Below are 15,843 nucleotides of genomic sequence, written 5' to 3'. Positions count from 1 at the left end.
GCCTTCAAATAGTTTGAAGACCCCAAGATGCAGAGAATCCTCCAGCTGTGATCTGTGCCCCATGCTACAGAGGAAGGCGAAAAACCTCCAGGGCCTCTGCCAATCTACCCTGGAGGAAAATTCCTTCCTGACCCCAAATATGGCGATCAGCTAAACCCTGAGCATGTGGGCAAGACTCACCAGCCAGACACCCAGAAAGTTCTCTAGTAACTCCTATCATCCCTCCATTGACCTATTTACCACTGATAATGAATGGTCAATTAGTTACCAAGATCATCTTATCTCATCAAACCATCCCCTTCATAAACCCATCTAGCTTAATCTTGAAGCCAGATAGATCTTTTGCCCCCACTACTTCCCTTGGAAGGCCGTTCCAGAACCTCACTCCTCTAATGGTTAGAAACCTTCGTCTAATTTCAAGTCTAAACTTCCTACTAGCCAACTTGTATCCATTTGTTCTTGTCTCCACATTGGTATTAAGCTTAAATAATTCCTTTCCCTCCCTGGTATTTATCTCTTAAATATATTTAAAGAGTGCAATCATGTCCCCTCTCAGCCTTCTTTTGGTTAAGGTAAACAAGCCAAGCTCCTTAAGTCTCCTTTCATAAGACAGGTTTTCCATTCCTCAGATCATCCTAGTGGCCCTTCTTTGTACCTGTTCCAGTTTGAATTCATCCTTCTTAAACATGGGAGACCAGAACTGCACACAGTATTCCAAATGGGGTCCAACAATGCCTTGTATAATGGCACTAACACTTCCTTATCTCTACTGGAAATACCTCGCCTAATGCATCCCAAAACTGTATTAGCCTTTTTCACGGCCATGTCACAATGGCGGCTCATAGTCATCCCATAATCAACCAGGACTCCAAGGTCCTTCTCCTCCTCCATTACTTCCAACTGATGTGTCCCCAGCTTATAACTAAAATTCTTATTATTAATCCCTAAATGCATAACCTTACACTTCTCACTATTACATTTCATCCTATTGCTATCACTCCAATTTACAAGGTCATCCAGATCTTCCTGTATGATATCCCAATCCTTTCTGAATTGGTAATACCTCCCAACTTTGTGTCATCCACAAATTTTATCAGGACACTTCCACTTTTGGTGCCAACGTCAGCAATAAAAAGGTCAAATAAAATTGGCCCCAAAACTGATCCCTGAGGAACTCCGCTAGTAACCTTCCTCCAACCTCACAGTTTACCTTTCAGTATGACCCGCTGAAGTCTCCCCTTTAACCAGTTGCTTATCCACCTCTCAACTTCCATATTAATCCCTATCTTTTCCAATTTAACCAATAATTCCCCACGTGGTACTGTATCACATGCCTTACTAAAGTCGAGGTAGATTAGATCCACTGCATTTCCTTTATATAAAAAATCTGTTACTATCTCAAAAAAGGAGATCAGGTTGGTTTGGCACGATCTACCTTTTGTAAAATCATGCTGCCCTTGTCCCCAGCAAATCATGTAGCTGCCATTGGCCAGTTTTGCCCGAGCCTTCTTTGTGGCGTAGGGCAGGCAAAGCACGAAGTACCCCAACCTTCCCCTGCTCAGAGAAGAGTGGCGTGCAGGAGTGTGAAAGGCAGGGAGCCTGCCTGAGGAGCCCTTAGCTGGGAGCTGCCAAGGGAAGTACCTCCTAACCACAGCCTACCTCTGTCAGCCTAGCTTCATCCTCCCCCAACCCTGTGTCCCCCTCTTGCACCATGCAATACAAACCCTCTGATCCTGCACTTGTGCTCTGCACCCCAACCTCTACCTCAGGTCACAACTGAAACCTCTGCACTCCCTCCTCATCCCTGCCCCAGGTCACAGCTCCTTTCCAGATCTTGCACCCCATCCTACACTCCTACAGGTGGGGATCCACTCCTGCACCCTAAGCCCTTGCCCCAGGTCAAAATCCCCTCCTTCACCCAAACTCCCTCTAAGACTGCACCCCCTTTCCTGCACTCTCAATTCCTTCCCCTGAGCTCCCTTCTGCATCCAACCTCCACCCAGACCCCACTCTTCTTCCATTGGTATCATGGAAGAGTGCAGCCCTTGACCAGTTACAAAATTCTTGGTATGGTCCCCATCTAAAATTGCCTGCCCCTCTGCTAGCCAGTTCACTGCTGCTAATAGAAGCCTCCTGGGCTAATGGTAGCTCCTGTGCCACTGTTTGAGGGGTGCAAACGAGTAGGCATTTACCTTCTTGGCAAGTGGGACTGAAGATGCTCAAACTGGAAGCCGGCAAAAGAAAAGCCTGGGGCTATATCTACACTGCCCCCGTTTTGCGCAAAAAATATGCAAATGAAGCGAAGCGTGGGATATTGCTGCTTCTCATTTGCATAAATGAGGCTCTGTTTTTGCACAAAGACCCCCTCTTGTGCAAGAGCCATTCTTCCTGAAAAAAATAGGAGGAACGGCTCTTGCACAAGGAGTTTTGCGTGTACACAGCTCCTTTTTGCGTAAAAGCCTCTTGCACAGAAACACAGCCTCATTAATTATGCAAATGAGGCACAGCAATATTTCGTGCTTTGCCTCATTTGCATATTTTTTGTGCCAAACAGGGGCAGTGTAGACCTACCATAGGACCTAGCATAGAAGTACTTCTTGATCTGTCCTGCCATATGTGCGTGTTTGTGCATGTGCTCCTTCTTCCACACCAGCCACCAAGCTCTGAGGTGGGAAGCAAAAAACAAGCTTGGTCTCTTTTCCTTTTCCTTACTAGCTAGTATTTGGAGTAAGGGGAACGTTTGTCCTCTTCACATCATATGTCTACTAGTGGGGCACCTAAGCAACATGAGTCCTGGTGCAGAGTCTAGAGCTAGCAGCCTTGTCAGCAACTGAGGCCAGCACAGTTCTAGAGGAGGAGCTGGGGAGAAGTGTTGTTTTTATTGCTTCAAGTTAGACATTTAAAGCCCCCCCCCCCATCCCCGTCCCCAATCTAGTTAATCAACACCACACAAAACATTCACTTCTATCCAAAACCGCTGCTAGAGACAATGGGCTTGCCAAGGCTGTTCCCCACTCTGACACTTTGAATGCGCAGGGTGGGGCCCACAAGAGGCTTCAATAATTCCTTGCGTGTACAGGCTGAGTGTGTTGAGGTGGGTAATTCACTAATCATGCACTTGATACAATCTTTATTGACTACACGATTAGTCGATAAGGGAAGGCGCTCAGTCGGGCTCACGCTGGGTCCAGAAGCTACCCCCACTGCAGCTCTGCAGTTTAGATTCAGTAAGAGCCAGGTGCACAGGCAGCCTGGCTCCTACTACATTTAAACGGCAGAGCAGCAGCAGAGATGGGAGTAGGTCATCAGTCCCTGTCCACAGGGGGTCCCAGCGGGGAGTTGGGACCCCTTGTGGACAGGGGCTGCTGCCAGAGCAGTGTCTGCTCCTGGCCAGCCTGGGCCACCATAGATGGGCTGTTTCATGGCAGCAGCCCCTGCCCCCCACCCTGCACTGCTGCCTCTATGAGAGGCAGCAGAGTTGGAGGGGGCAGGCAGCACCACAGAAATTGTGCTGGGGGGAACCAGCTTTTAAGCTGCCCCTCACCAACTCCTGCGTCCTCTCCCCTGCTGCCTCTGACACAGAGACAGCAAGGATGGGGAGGAGTGAGTAGTCGACTTGACTACTCGCTTACATCCCTAGTATTGGCTTCTGCTTAAAAACTCCCCAGGTCACAGATTCCTGTGTGGCGACCCTTTTCAAACCTAGGAAGATTCACTTGGAAACTTCTTCCCAGGGAGGTACCCCATCCTTTTTTACCACACAAGGGCCTGAAAAAAACCACACTGTAATCTCTGCTAACTGACTCCTCAGTCATGTATAACAGACCTCCTGTTACCTTCCAGGACACAAGAGTTGGATCATAGGGTGTGTCTAGACTACCTAGTTTTGTCGACAAAAGTGGACTTTTGTCGACAAAACTATACCAGCGTCTACACTACCGCTGAGTTCTGTCGACATAACGTCAACAGAACTCAGCAGTTTTGTCGACGCTGGTATACCTCATTTTACGAGGCATAACACTTTCTGTCGACAGAACTCTGTCGACAGAAGGTGTTATTGCCTGTAACGTTGCGTCCAGACTACAGAGTTCTGTCGACAAAGCAGCTTGCTTTGTCGACAGAACTCAATGTGTCTGGACGCTCTTTGTTGACGGAAGTTTTGTCAACAGTATCTGTCGACAAAACTTCCGTCGACAAAACGCGGTAGTCTAGACGTACCCATAGTTTTTTAAAAGGTGATTTTCAACAACAAAAGAAAAAGATGTACTTGGTAAAGCATAGCTGGTTGATAGGTGTTCTAGAGCAACGGAGATGAACAGGGAATTGCTTCCTTGTATTCCGCTTCAGATATAGGGGGCATGTAGACTAAGCGCAGCGGAATTTAACCAAACTACAAAATAAAATAACCTGATTGTGTCTAATTAAACATTTCCTATCACTTACATAGCTGTAGCTTCAAGGTCCTGTCCATTTCTAGGCATGGTATTCCTGCCTGGTTCAATTCATCTTTTCTCCCCAGCTCCTGGTTGACCTTCCCCAAAAGAACTGCAGCAGACAGATTCCCATTCAATTCAAATCTTTCTTCCCATTGGTTCTCCTGGCCCCCTGCCAACACTTCCTATGGGTTTAACCCTGTAGTTACTGAATGCTGGGATGTTTAGAAACAGGCAACATCCCTATCTACCACAGAGCTAGATCCTGTTTTGTCACAGTATTGTAATATTCAGACTAGCTGTTTTATCTCTATTGAAATGGGGCCCAAGAGTTCCTATAAGCTACGCTTAAAATTCGACCAATCTAGCTACATCACTCAGGGGTGATGTTCCCTCTAATATTTTCCATCTGTGGGTGGAATGAATTTTATGTGCCTCAAAGCATGTGCAGATATGCACCACACATGCTGCTGGCTTTGGGAGGCTGTGGGCACTCTGCTAATCAGGTGGGTGGCAAAAATACCCATCCATCAATCTAGGAAGCACCTACTATTTGATAGCAGCCTTCAACTTCCTGAAGGGATGTTCCAAAGAGGACGGAGAGAGGCTGTTCTCAGTAGTGACAGATGGTAGAACAAGGAACAATGGTCTCAAGTTGTGGTGGGAGAGGTCCAGGAAAAACTATTTCACTAGGAGGGTGGTGAAGCACTGGAATGGGTTACCTAGGGAAGTAATGGAGTCTCCATCCCTAGAGGTTTTTAAGTCTTGGCTTGACAAAGCCCTGGCTGGGTTGATTTAGTTGGGATTGGTCCTGCCTAGAGCAGGGGGCTGGACTTGATGACCTTCTGTGGTCTCTTCCGGCTCTATGGTTCTATGGCACTATAGCAGTGTGGCTGCAGCCCCATAGCTGTGATACTATAGTATAGACATAACTTAAGATGTCCTACAGTGCTACTAAGAACCAAGCAGGTGTCAAACAATTGAAAAAGAATGGCTGGCTCATCTTCTGCTTTGCACTGCCAGTTTTGACTTGACAAATGTTGCCATAGGTGGTCAGATGTTTATTATCTTGTCTCTGATAGTGGCTAATACCTTAGGAGACAGAGACTGTCTCTCCTCCAACCCAATCCTTTCTATAATTGAAAAGTATTTTCCAGGCAAGTGTGGGAGCTTTCTTTCCTATTTACCAATAACTTACCTTTTCAAATGAGAATTGGTTTCTGGTTACCATATGCATATTGTGTCAGGAGATATAATGAATATATGGACAATGAATTTCTGGAGTGAGCGAGATCAGGCTTTTATCTGGGAGGATCATGTTCTGGATATGCTACTCTTGGCTGCTAACAAACAACTCTACTGATTCAAGTTGGGATTTAAAAAAAAAAACTTGTCAGGGCAGCTCTTAGTCTCTATGAACCTGACAAGGAGAGCTGACAAGATTCCCCCAAAACACACAAGGACAGGAAAGCCCAAGTTCTATGAGGCTGAATGTTTAAAGCTATCTAATCGTAAGGTCCAGAATTCCATGTCTTTCAATGTTAAGTTATGACAGCAACAGATAAGACCAATTTCTTCTGCTGTACAGTATGAGGAGAAAGGGGTCGCTTTAGGGAAAAGAAAGATGAATTAATAAAAGAGAATGAGTTGATATGGTGTGTAACCCACCTAAGGAATTCACAGCCCCAAAAGATTAATCAGTTACTATAGCTGAAGTTAATAAAAGTAGCCTAGCTGAAATTAAGACCAATGACACGTAATTAGACTCAGTAAAAGCAGTCACTATATCTTGTACTGATTGAGAGTTACAAAGAAAGTTATTTGCTTCCTTTCCTACCCCAGCATGCCTAGCTTGGTACTATGTGCATTGTACAAAGATTGAAGACTACAGCCAAAGGCAGGGCATTTGATTAGATTGGCCAGTGGTCTGATGCTTATTCAATAATAACAGCAGGCCCCTGATTCACTTGTTTTCTGGTGGTTAAAGATTAGCTGGAAGATCTTAAAAGTCTGATGTGATGTAAAAAGCCCAAAACTAAGCTGGTTACTGACTATCAGGAAGTGCCTTTCCCAGAGATGACTGAAAATCTAAAATACCTGAATGGAAACTAGGGATGCTAATTGTTAACTGGTAAATTTCACCCTTAATGACTGAAGTTTACTGGTTACGGTTAACGAGGGGGGGGGGCTGGAGCAGCTCCCTCCCTGCCTGCAGTGGATGGGGAGGTGCTCCAGCCTGGCCAGAGCAACCCATGATTGTGGTGGGCCTGCCCCCCCCCCCTTAATCATAAACTGGTTAAACTTAATATTTAACTAGTTAACTAATTCCATAGGATTTTACATCCTGAAAGGGAACATTGCTCTACTTGTGTTTGGCTTGGGAGTGCTGATCTGCCCAGTACAGTAGGGAACAGCACTTCTTTCCATAGCCTGTGCCTACATGCCAGCAATGTGCAGTAGAAGGAGTGGGGTTGTGTGGCTCAGAGGTAGATGTGGGACCTACAACAAGAAGTAACTTTCTGACTAGTCCAGTGGAAATGTACATGGAGCTCACTGAGGAAGGTAAAGACCGGGGGGGACCAGAAAACATCAGAATACTCAGCAATGGGCTTAATTTTAGTGTGTTACTACAACAGCGCTGATACCGAATTGTGGAAATCTCCGATTTGGCAAGGACATGGTTACTGGATAATCCTATCTGCTAGGGGATAAACCCTCCTCATCTACATGGAGAGATGCAGAATTGCCTGCTGTAACTTGCATATAATTAAAACTATCTACCTTAGGCTGGCCTCTTCCTCAGGGATTGCCTCTGTTGTGTAATGCCCCGAGTCCAGGTAGAAATTTCGCCATGTTGGGAGGGACTGTTTCTTTATCTTGGCTCTTTAATCACATGGGAAAGTTGCTGAATGAGGCCAGGTCGGTGCCTTCAGGTGCCTAATCAATTCCAGTGGTTGTGGTTCAGGAAGGGTTGCTGACAGCGTTCTCTCTTCCAGGGGTGGGCAACAAGTTTTGATAGGGCGCCAAGCCAAGAACTGGGTAAGTGGTCAAGGGCTGCACTCCTCTAGGATAGTAACAGAGAGGGTGTAGGGTCTGAGATGGAGATTGGGTGCAGAAAGGCTTGGGGGAGGTGTATGGGTGCAGGAGAGGATTCTGACCTAGGGCAGGAATGTGGGAGGGCATTGTGTGTGACCAGAGGTGCAGAGGGATTGGGTTGTGACCTGAGACAGGGAGTTGTGGATGGAGGCTTTGACCTGGAGACACTTGCTATAATATACAGCTCCTGGCAAGCAGCCAAGCAGGACCCTCTGGCTGCCTCTGCCTTCTGTGTCCACAGTTGCCACTCAAAGCACCTGGCTGTTGGGGCCAGCGTGTGTGTCTCCAAGCTGTGCACCCCTTGAAGGGGACTCAGCACACTGCCTGGTGCTGCAAGCACAGCCCAGGCAGTTGTTTAGCTGGGGAAGTGTGTGGAGTTCCCCCCTTCCTGCTATGGTGCATGTGGTGCAAAGATGCAGTCGTCCCAGGAGCCGGATGCTTTGAGCAGTGTGGGGGGGATGCCTGCCTGTGGGCCCGCTGGGCCATGGGACGTTGGTCGCCCAGAGTATTGTGGTAGGCCTGATCCAGCCCGTGGGCTGTATTTTACCCGTGCTCGCTCTGCTCTATACAGGGAGGGATTAAAACCCCAGTTTAGAGAAGTAAACAAGTGATTCGGGTACCGGAAATAACAAAGAAGGTGGAGCTATTAAACCATATTGTCTCAACATGTGCACAGCTGGTGCAATGAAGGGAAATGACAAGAGAATGAGTAACTTATACTCTCTTGTATCGTGCTTGCAGAAATCAGTCACACTGCTCACCTAAAACTAGCCTGGGGTGGGCAATCCTTTTTGATGGGGGGGTCACTCCAAGAATTTGGTCAATGATCAAGGGCCGCACTCTTCCATGATGTTAATGGAGGAAGTGCAGGATCTATGATGGGGGTTGGGTGCAGAAGGGGGTTGGAGTAGGGCACTAGTATGTAGGAGGGGATGTTGGATCAGGGAGGGAGTTTAGGTGAAGGGAGGGGGTTGTGACCTGGGGCAGGATATGGAGGAGCAGGCAGGAGGGGGTGCAAGGTTCAGGAGGAGGTTTTGACCTGGAGGAGTGATGTACGAGGGAGTGTAGGGTTCGGGAAGAGATTGTGACCTGGGGCAGCAGTGCAGGAGGGGCTATGGGGATTGAGATGTTGGGGTACAGGGTGGGGGCAGAGGTTTGGGAGAGGGAGGGGCTAGGGTGTCAGAGGCAGGCTCTGGCCAGGAGGAATTTCCCTGGGCAGCTCCTGGCCAGCAGCCCAGCAGGTTCCTAGCTAGGGTCCCTGCCCTCCGTGCCTCTGCATTGGCTATAGGGGCCACGTGCGCCTCTGAACGCTGTGAACTTAGAGTGGGAGGGATACTTCATGTGCTGCCTGTCCTGCAAACAGGCAGTTCCAATTGGCTGGAAGCTAGCCAATGGAAGCTGCAAGATTGTGCTTGGGGCAGGGGCCGTGCATGAAGCAGCAGGTGGGGGTGGGGCAGGCAGGGAGCCTGGCTGAGGCTCCTGCGGCTGGATCTGGTGGCTTGAGACAGAAAAGAGACTCACCAGGCCGGAGCTGAAGCTTCTGTCCTCGCTACCCCACTCGATTTGTATGGGGCGTTGCTGGCTGCTCCTCTTTGTCAAGGAGCCAGGGAAGAGTGCAGTTGGCTCCATTCCTCGCTCTGCAGGGGGGCATCGGGGCAGATGAATCTGGACCCACCTCAGCTCGGGAACATGCACCCCTCCCCCCTCGGCTGCACCAGCTGGACTTGCAGCAGTCCCGGAGAACAGCTTCTCACTTGGCCTCAATCTGCTGCAGTGAAAGAGGACTGGGGTAGTCGTCACCCCAGGGCAGCCTGAACCCTCGTCCCCAGCCCCACTCCATAGCAGTGACTTAAAGGAAGAAAACCCCAAAGTTAATTGAGTGAAGGACCCCAGCAATGCTGGGCCAATCTAGTGCCTCTTAATGCTCTTCTGATGGTCAGTCCAAAGAGTATCATTGCCACCTTCCTAGTTGTAAGGCTGTGCAGCTGCGTAGCCTCAACTTACGCCAAAAAGAATGGGGAGACTTGGTATCAGGTCGTGAGTGGGTGGGTAAACTTTCAGTTCGAGGTTATGCACAATCTCAAAAGTGTGTAAATATATTAAATAAAATGTAATTAAACAGAGAGAGAGATTGTTATTGACCTTACCAGTAGGGATGTAAGTGAGTAGCCTAAGCTTATTGGGTAGTCATGTCGACTATTCACTTTGACAGCAAGGAGGGAGGGAACAGGAGCCGGTGCTGGGGGGAGCCGGCTGAGTATTTCTGCAGACTCTAATTACTAGTGCGTTGGGACAGTGTACGATGAGAAACAACCAAGTCATCCTCTGTTTTTATGGGAGGTACCTTTGTGCTTGTGAGCAATGCCACACAAGTAGTGGTTGTGTAGTGTACCCATACACGCCTTGCTGGGCAGTGGGGATGGACGGGGTATGGGAGATAATGTTATACCTAATAAATGTAGCTCCCATAAAACTTGCATTACTTCTATAGACACGCTCCTTGGATGTACTGGTGCTTTAGAAAATATGGCAAAACAAGCCATCAAACTAATTTATTTTATTCATCTCCATCATCTCCCGGTCAGATTTCTGAATGAGGAAGGGCCAGATAGCTATCTCTGTGATGACATTTGGAGTGTCTGAGAACCTTTGGCCTCTAAGGGTACGGCTACACAGCAGCGTTATTCCAAAATAACAAGAACGTGTCTACACTACAAGCCTTTATTTGGAAATAATGTCGAGCTGGAGGTCGTCTTACGCCTTCTCATGGTAACCCTCATTTCACGAGGAGTAAGGGAAGTTGAAGGAAGAGTGTTCTTCCTTCAATGTCCTGCTGTGTAGACAGCGCAAAAAGCCGAATTAAGCTATTTCGACTTTAGCTATGCAATTGACGTAGCTGAAGTTGTCGCTTAATTTGACTTTTGCCCTGCTGTGTAGATGTACCCTAATGCTCTTGAGCTACAGTGCACTGATCAGCAACTTCTGGCTTAAGAGAAAACCCTTGCAGCAAGAGGTGCTCAGCCCAGAGTATCTGGGAGCAAGGGAATGGTGCCAATTCTGCAAGATTGCTCACTGTGCCATGCCAGTTCCCCAGGTGCTGAAATAAGATACTATTATGCAAGGTTGTGCAGATAAGCAAACCATAGCATGTGAGAACATCCGCAGGTGTGGGAATAATTCATCTGGGCTCATCCTATATACTCGGGGACAAAGAGTTTATGACTAAATTATGGGAAGGCGAGATGTCATTTTGCCAAAAAGGAAAAAAAAATGAAAGGGAAACATGACTGGCTGCACAATAGCCTCTGAATGAGAACCGACTGGGGAACTGCAGATCTAGGCAAAGTCCTGCTTAATTGCGCAATGAGGCTTGGGGTTTAATGACTGCTTCTGTTTCTGCAGGTGATCGCTGTGGTTATGGATTCCTTCACAGATCCGGATATCTTCAGCGATCTTCAGGAGGCCTATACAAAGCGGAAGATTCCAGTCTACATCCTTCTGGACCAAGATTTTCTACCCCACTTCATGGAAATGTGCAAAAGTCTAAGAGTCTGTCCTGAGCAGGAAGGTGTAAGTGTTAATGGAGGTTTCTATGGTGAAGTATAACATTACTTTTGAAAGACACGCCAGTGTTTCACATGCTGCCTGGACTTTAACATTTTAAATACTCTGTTTCCTTAGAAGCCCCTGAGCATCCCAAAGGCTGGGGGTTAACACTGCAGGATTTGAACATGGGCTCTGCATTAACTCAACATGATAGGCTCCCCAAACCAGCAAGAGCCCTTATCCCAACTCACCCATATTGTATTGCAGATGGAGTGAGCAGCCCTACTCTGTAGAGTGTCGTACATACATGCACTCTGCTGAGTGCATTCTAGATCACTACCTGTACAATGTCTTCTGCTCCAGAGAGAGTCTGCTAAATAGAACAAGCCATGCAAGGAAACAGTGAGACACATGAAACCTGTATGGCTTTTATAGCATCTGTTTTCCCTTCCCCCTGTAATATGCATTTCTTTTAAGTGAAGTGTCAAATGTCAGAGCCACCGGATACAGTCGCATGGGTCATGTGAAATATTCTAGTTCTTCAGAATCAGTTTTAATTATTAATAATGAAAAATTTCTATCTCTTGTGGTTGAGGACTCTTCCAAGCATAAAGCTATGCAGTGTTGCCTTAAGATTTCAGAGATCCTGAAGTGTGAACTTCCCTGCCTCTCATGCTGAGAGGTTGGGGCAAAAACCCACTGATGACATGCAGTGGACAGAAAGAGAGGAGGCAGGCTTTGGAAGCTCCTTCAGGGAAGGAAATGCAGACACAAAAGTGGGGGGGGAGGGAGGGAAGGGAGAGAGAGCAAAGATAGGGAAGAGATCATGGTAACCACAAAGGAAAAGCAATTTTTCGCACTCAGCAACACTTATTGGGAAATCTGGTATTAAATCACTAATTATTTAAATTTCAGTTACTGTAGAGAAGGCCATTTCTACCTTTGATCTTTGCACAAATAACCAGTTGATATTGGTGGGAGTTTTTTTGTGGTACTAATCTGTGTCCTGACTTAATGACTCATCATTAAAATGGAAGTGGGTCATCTCTGCAGATTGAATCCAACATCTCTGGTCAATATTAATACTTGCTGGTCATATTGGCCAGTAACTGTATTAAGGAACTCTGTTTTATTCCTCTTTCCTACACTGCACAGTTTATATGTAGAAGAAAATTGTTGACTGTTATGAAACTCATTCAATATTTTTTCTTTTGAACAGCTGCTGGGTGTTCGAACTATAACAGGGAACACTTACTACACAAGATCAGGAGCCAGAATTGTTGGGAAAGTCCATGAGAAGTTCATGTTAATTGATGCCATTAAAGTGACAACAGGTTCCTATAGGCAAGTACTGGGGTCCGTTGCATTTTGTTAGGTCTTTGTGGGGTGATGATTTCTGCATGAAGTGAAATTAACTTGAAAGGTACAGGATGGGACCAAAAACTATATTGATAGTTCTGCTGTTTAATGCTGTATCAACTTTTTGAATCAGACTTGAGTAATGTAGGGGAACTGATTTGGCATTAGTTGGTTGGCAAACTGTCTATACAAATTCCCTCCAGATCTTTGTTGCTTAATTGGAATGTCCTCATCGCGCTGGGCTGCTGCTAACAATGTAATTTGTTCATTTGGGACAAGTGTTCTGGTATCGTGCTCCTGCTACATCATTAGTGAGCTTGTCCCCTCTCCCAATGTTTGGTGGTGGTAGGTTAGTTTGGCAGAGTGCCTGCATTTCAGTGGATTGTTTGGAGGGTCATGGAGAGGAAAACATTGTCTCCTTGCTTCTGTTCCTGTTTCTGGCAGGCTCTGGTCTCGATTGTATTACTATTTCCTGTAACTTCCACCATTTTGGGGGACTTTCTGTAGCTTGTGTCAAGGCTGTTCCCCACTCTGGCACTGAGTGCCGAAGGTGGGGGCCCACAAGAGACCTTAAAGTACCTTGCCTCTATCAATAGGCTTCTGCTTAACAGCTCCCCAACGTCACAGATTCCCTGGCCTTGGGAGATAAGCTGTCACCTCCAAGTGAAAAGCCCCTTTTTTCTTGAACTCAGGAAGAAACACTTGGAACTTCTTCCAGAGGGGCACCCCAAGCTCTTATAACACAAGAGCTTGAATAAAAAGACAAAAGAAACTGCAATCTCCGATAGTTGACCCCTCAGTCATAGGCATTCATACACAGATCTATTACCTGCCAGGACACAAACATTAAATCATAGCCTTAAAAAAGGTGATTTTTATTAAGAAATCAAAAAGATGCACTTGATAAAGCATTCTGGGTTGCTAGGTGTTTTAAAGCAACTGAGGAAAAAACAGATTAAAGCACAGAGAATTGTTTCCATGTGATACAGTTTAAAGTATGGTGTTTGGGGGGCAAATGGACTTAGCACAGAGAAATTTAACCAAACAACAAAACAAAGAAAATAACCTAATCATATCTAAATAAATATTTCCCTATCTACTCATGATTCATGCTTCAAGGTCCAGTCCATTTCCATGGCAGGATTCTTTGTAGGCATGGTAGTCCTGCCTGGTTCCATTCATCTTGTTTCCCCCCACCTCGTGGTTTAAAACTCACACAAAGGAAAACAGCAGGCAGGTATATCTTCCTGTTCAAATCTCAATATCTTCTCCCATTGGCTCTCCTGGCTCCCTACCGACACCACCTAGCTACCTGAGTTTAACCCTTTAGTCACTAAATGCCAGGATACTCAGAAAAGGCCAGCACTCCTCCAATCCATCACAGCTTGTATTCTAACACCTGCAACCCAGTTGTAGAAGGACAAGCATATTTCTCATTAGTTTTTGTTGCTGTATCAGAGGTAAAATCTAGGTGCATGGTAGAGATTGCTAATGGTTAACCAGTGGCTCAGGTTGCTGGAGCAGCCCCTGCCCACAGCGGGAGGCTGCACCAGCATGGCCGGCCAGCCTCCCGCCCAGCCCTGTTTAAGTGGCTAATGTGTTAAGCATAATTTTTAAATGGCATTTTACGTCCTCAGTGGTGGGTTCCTGAAAACCCTTGCACAAATTCAACTGTGCATTAGCCCAACAGGCTTCTGTGTACTTAACTGCAAGAGCAGATCACTAAGGTACAGTCTCATTGATTGTAGAAAGTCTTTATTGAATATGGGTTGCCTTAGTAGAAAATTAGACACACAGCCCTCCAAATGTGAACTAGTCACCTGGTGTGTATAGCTGTATTATTCATTTTAATGTACTCATTAAAGTGAGATTAACTATGAATCTTGGCTTTTTTTCACTAGCTTCACATGGACTGATGGGAAATTAAACAGCAGTAACTTGTTGCTGCTGTCAGGCCAAGTGGTTGAACATTTTGACCTGCAGTTCAGGATCCTTTATGCCCAGTCAAAGCCAATCAGCTCTAAGGTGACATCCAGCTGCAGGAGCAGTGGGCTATTTGATCACCTGGTCAATGGAACAATATCACCTAAAGACTATGCTGAAGGAAACCTGTTGAGAGCAGAGGTGGCCAGACTGTCTAGCACCCCCAAGAAACCATTGAAAACCACAGATTTGGCTACTGATGCTGAAGGAAGCAAACCCGATAACCTGGGGCCTTCCTGTGCTGGTAAAGAGGGGTGGTTTGGAAGTCAGGAGGCCATAATGGAACCAAAGGAGGTGAACAGCACGTCGACTCAAACTGAACATTGGGAGAAGCCCACAGTGACTCTGTCTAATGCTGTCACGCAAACCAGTGTTGTAATGGTAGCGTGTGGAACCCAAACCTCTGTTGGTGCTAGAACAACTGGCACTCAAACAGCAGTGCCACAGAAGACAGCCATGACACAGACAGACGAGAAGGGGAGCGTAGAAGAGGCTCTCCTTCAGAGACAACAATCAAAAGAAGGATCGCCTTCCTCTGGAAACTCCACATCAACTTCTTCCAGTCTACGGTCACTTTCTTCATCATCTTCCCAATGTTCTCTGGCAAGCTCTACCAGCTCGCTGTCCTCTCTGAGGTCCAGTAAATACTCTGGCCACCAGAGGGCAGAGTACTTCCAAACACTACACAAAGAGAGGCAGTTCCACTACTCTGTTATCCGGTCCAAACTTAACCATATGGTTGCTGTCCTCTCCCGAAGGGGACGTGTGCCTGAAAACTATACAAGCTGCCACATAAAACATAGTCATGGAATGAGCACCAGCCTACTCAGCCTCAGAGATGTTTCGCTGTTCAAATAAGTGACTGCTGAGTTGGCTATAAACACAAGACTTGCAGGATCACTGCATAGCTCTTTTTAATAGCTGCTTGTTGATGTATGTATGAGGAGGGTGGTAACTAGCCAGCATTGTTGTCTCATTCTATGCAACTTGTTAAACAGGGAACTGAAATATTTAGTCACCACTTGCTTTTTTTATATGTAGTGGCAGTAAAATTTTATATGTAGTGTCTATGGAGGTTCACCCCTCTGTTCCTTGTTAGACCATCACTGACAAAATCTACAATTTAGTGTTTCATAGCACTGTCAGCATTATGATTGTAACTTATTTATAATCAGAACAGTTGTTATTAAGTCAAAAGGATTCTGTTTACACTGGGTTCTGAGATCTTATTCTGACTTCCACTAATCAGTGCAATTCATGTTAATGTTGAGTTTCATTTTAACTTTTCTTTTGAAAATAAAACAACTTTTAAAAAGCAATGTGGGAAAATAGTTACTCAAATGTGCAATACACAAGGCTAATGCTTTGTTTCTAGTTGGACTTCAGTGATGAATTAAGATAGTATGGGTTTATCGCTGTTGCATGA

The 15,843-nt window shown here is 46.2% G+C and overlaps 1 protein-coding gene across 1 annotated transcript in view; it reads left to right on the top strand.

Annotated features, from left to right (window-relative positions):
* LOC102445795 (protein FAM83D-like) overlaps window positions 1-15,736 on the top strand; it is a 29,716-nt gene extending 13,980 nt beyond the window's left edge. Inside the window, exons 2-4 of the mRNA XM_075901336.1 lie at window positions 10,932-11,099; window positions 12,295-12,419; window positions 14,336-15,736. Of these exons, the coding sequence (XP_075757451.1) occupies window positions 10,932-11,099; window positions 12,295-12,419; window positions 14,336-15,275 (1,233 nt within the window). The 3' untranslated portion in view covers window positions 15,276-15,736. The remainder of the gene's footprint in view (window positions 1-10,931; window positions 11,100-12,294; window positions 12,420-14,335) is intronic.
* The last annotated feature ends 107 nt before the right edge of the window (window positions 15,737-15,843 follow it).

The sequence above is a fragment of the Pelodiscus sinensis genome, chromosome 18 (genome assembly GCF_049634645.1).
Source record: "Pelodiscus sinensis isolate JC-2024 chromosome 18, ASM4963464v1, whole genome shotgun sequence".
NCBI classification, from domain to species: Eukaryota; Metazoa; Chordata; order Testudines; family Trionychidae; genus Pelodiscus; species Pelodiscus sinensis.
This window is presented reverse-complemented; position numbering and strand designations above follow the sequence as displayed.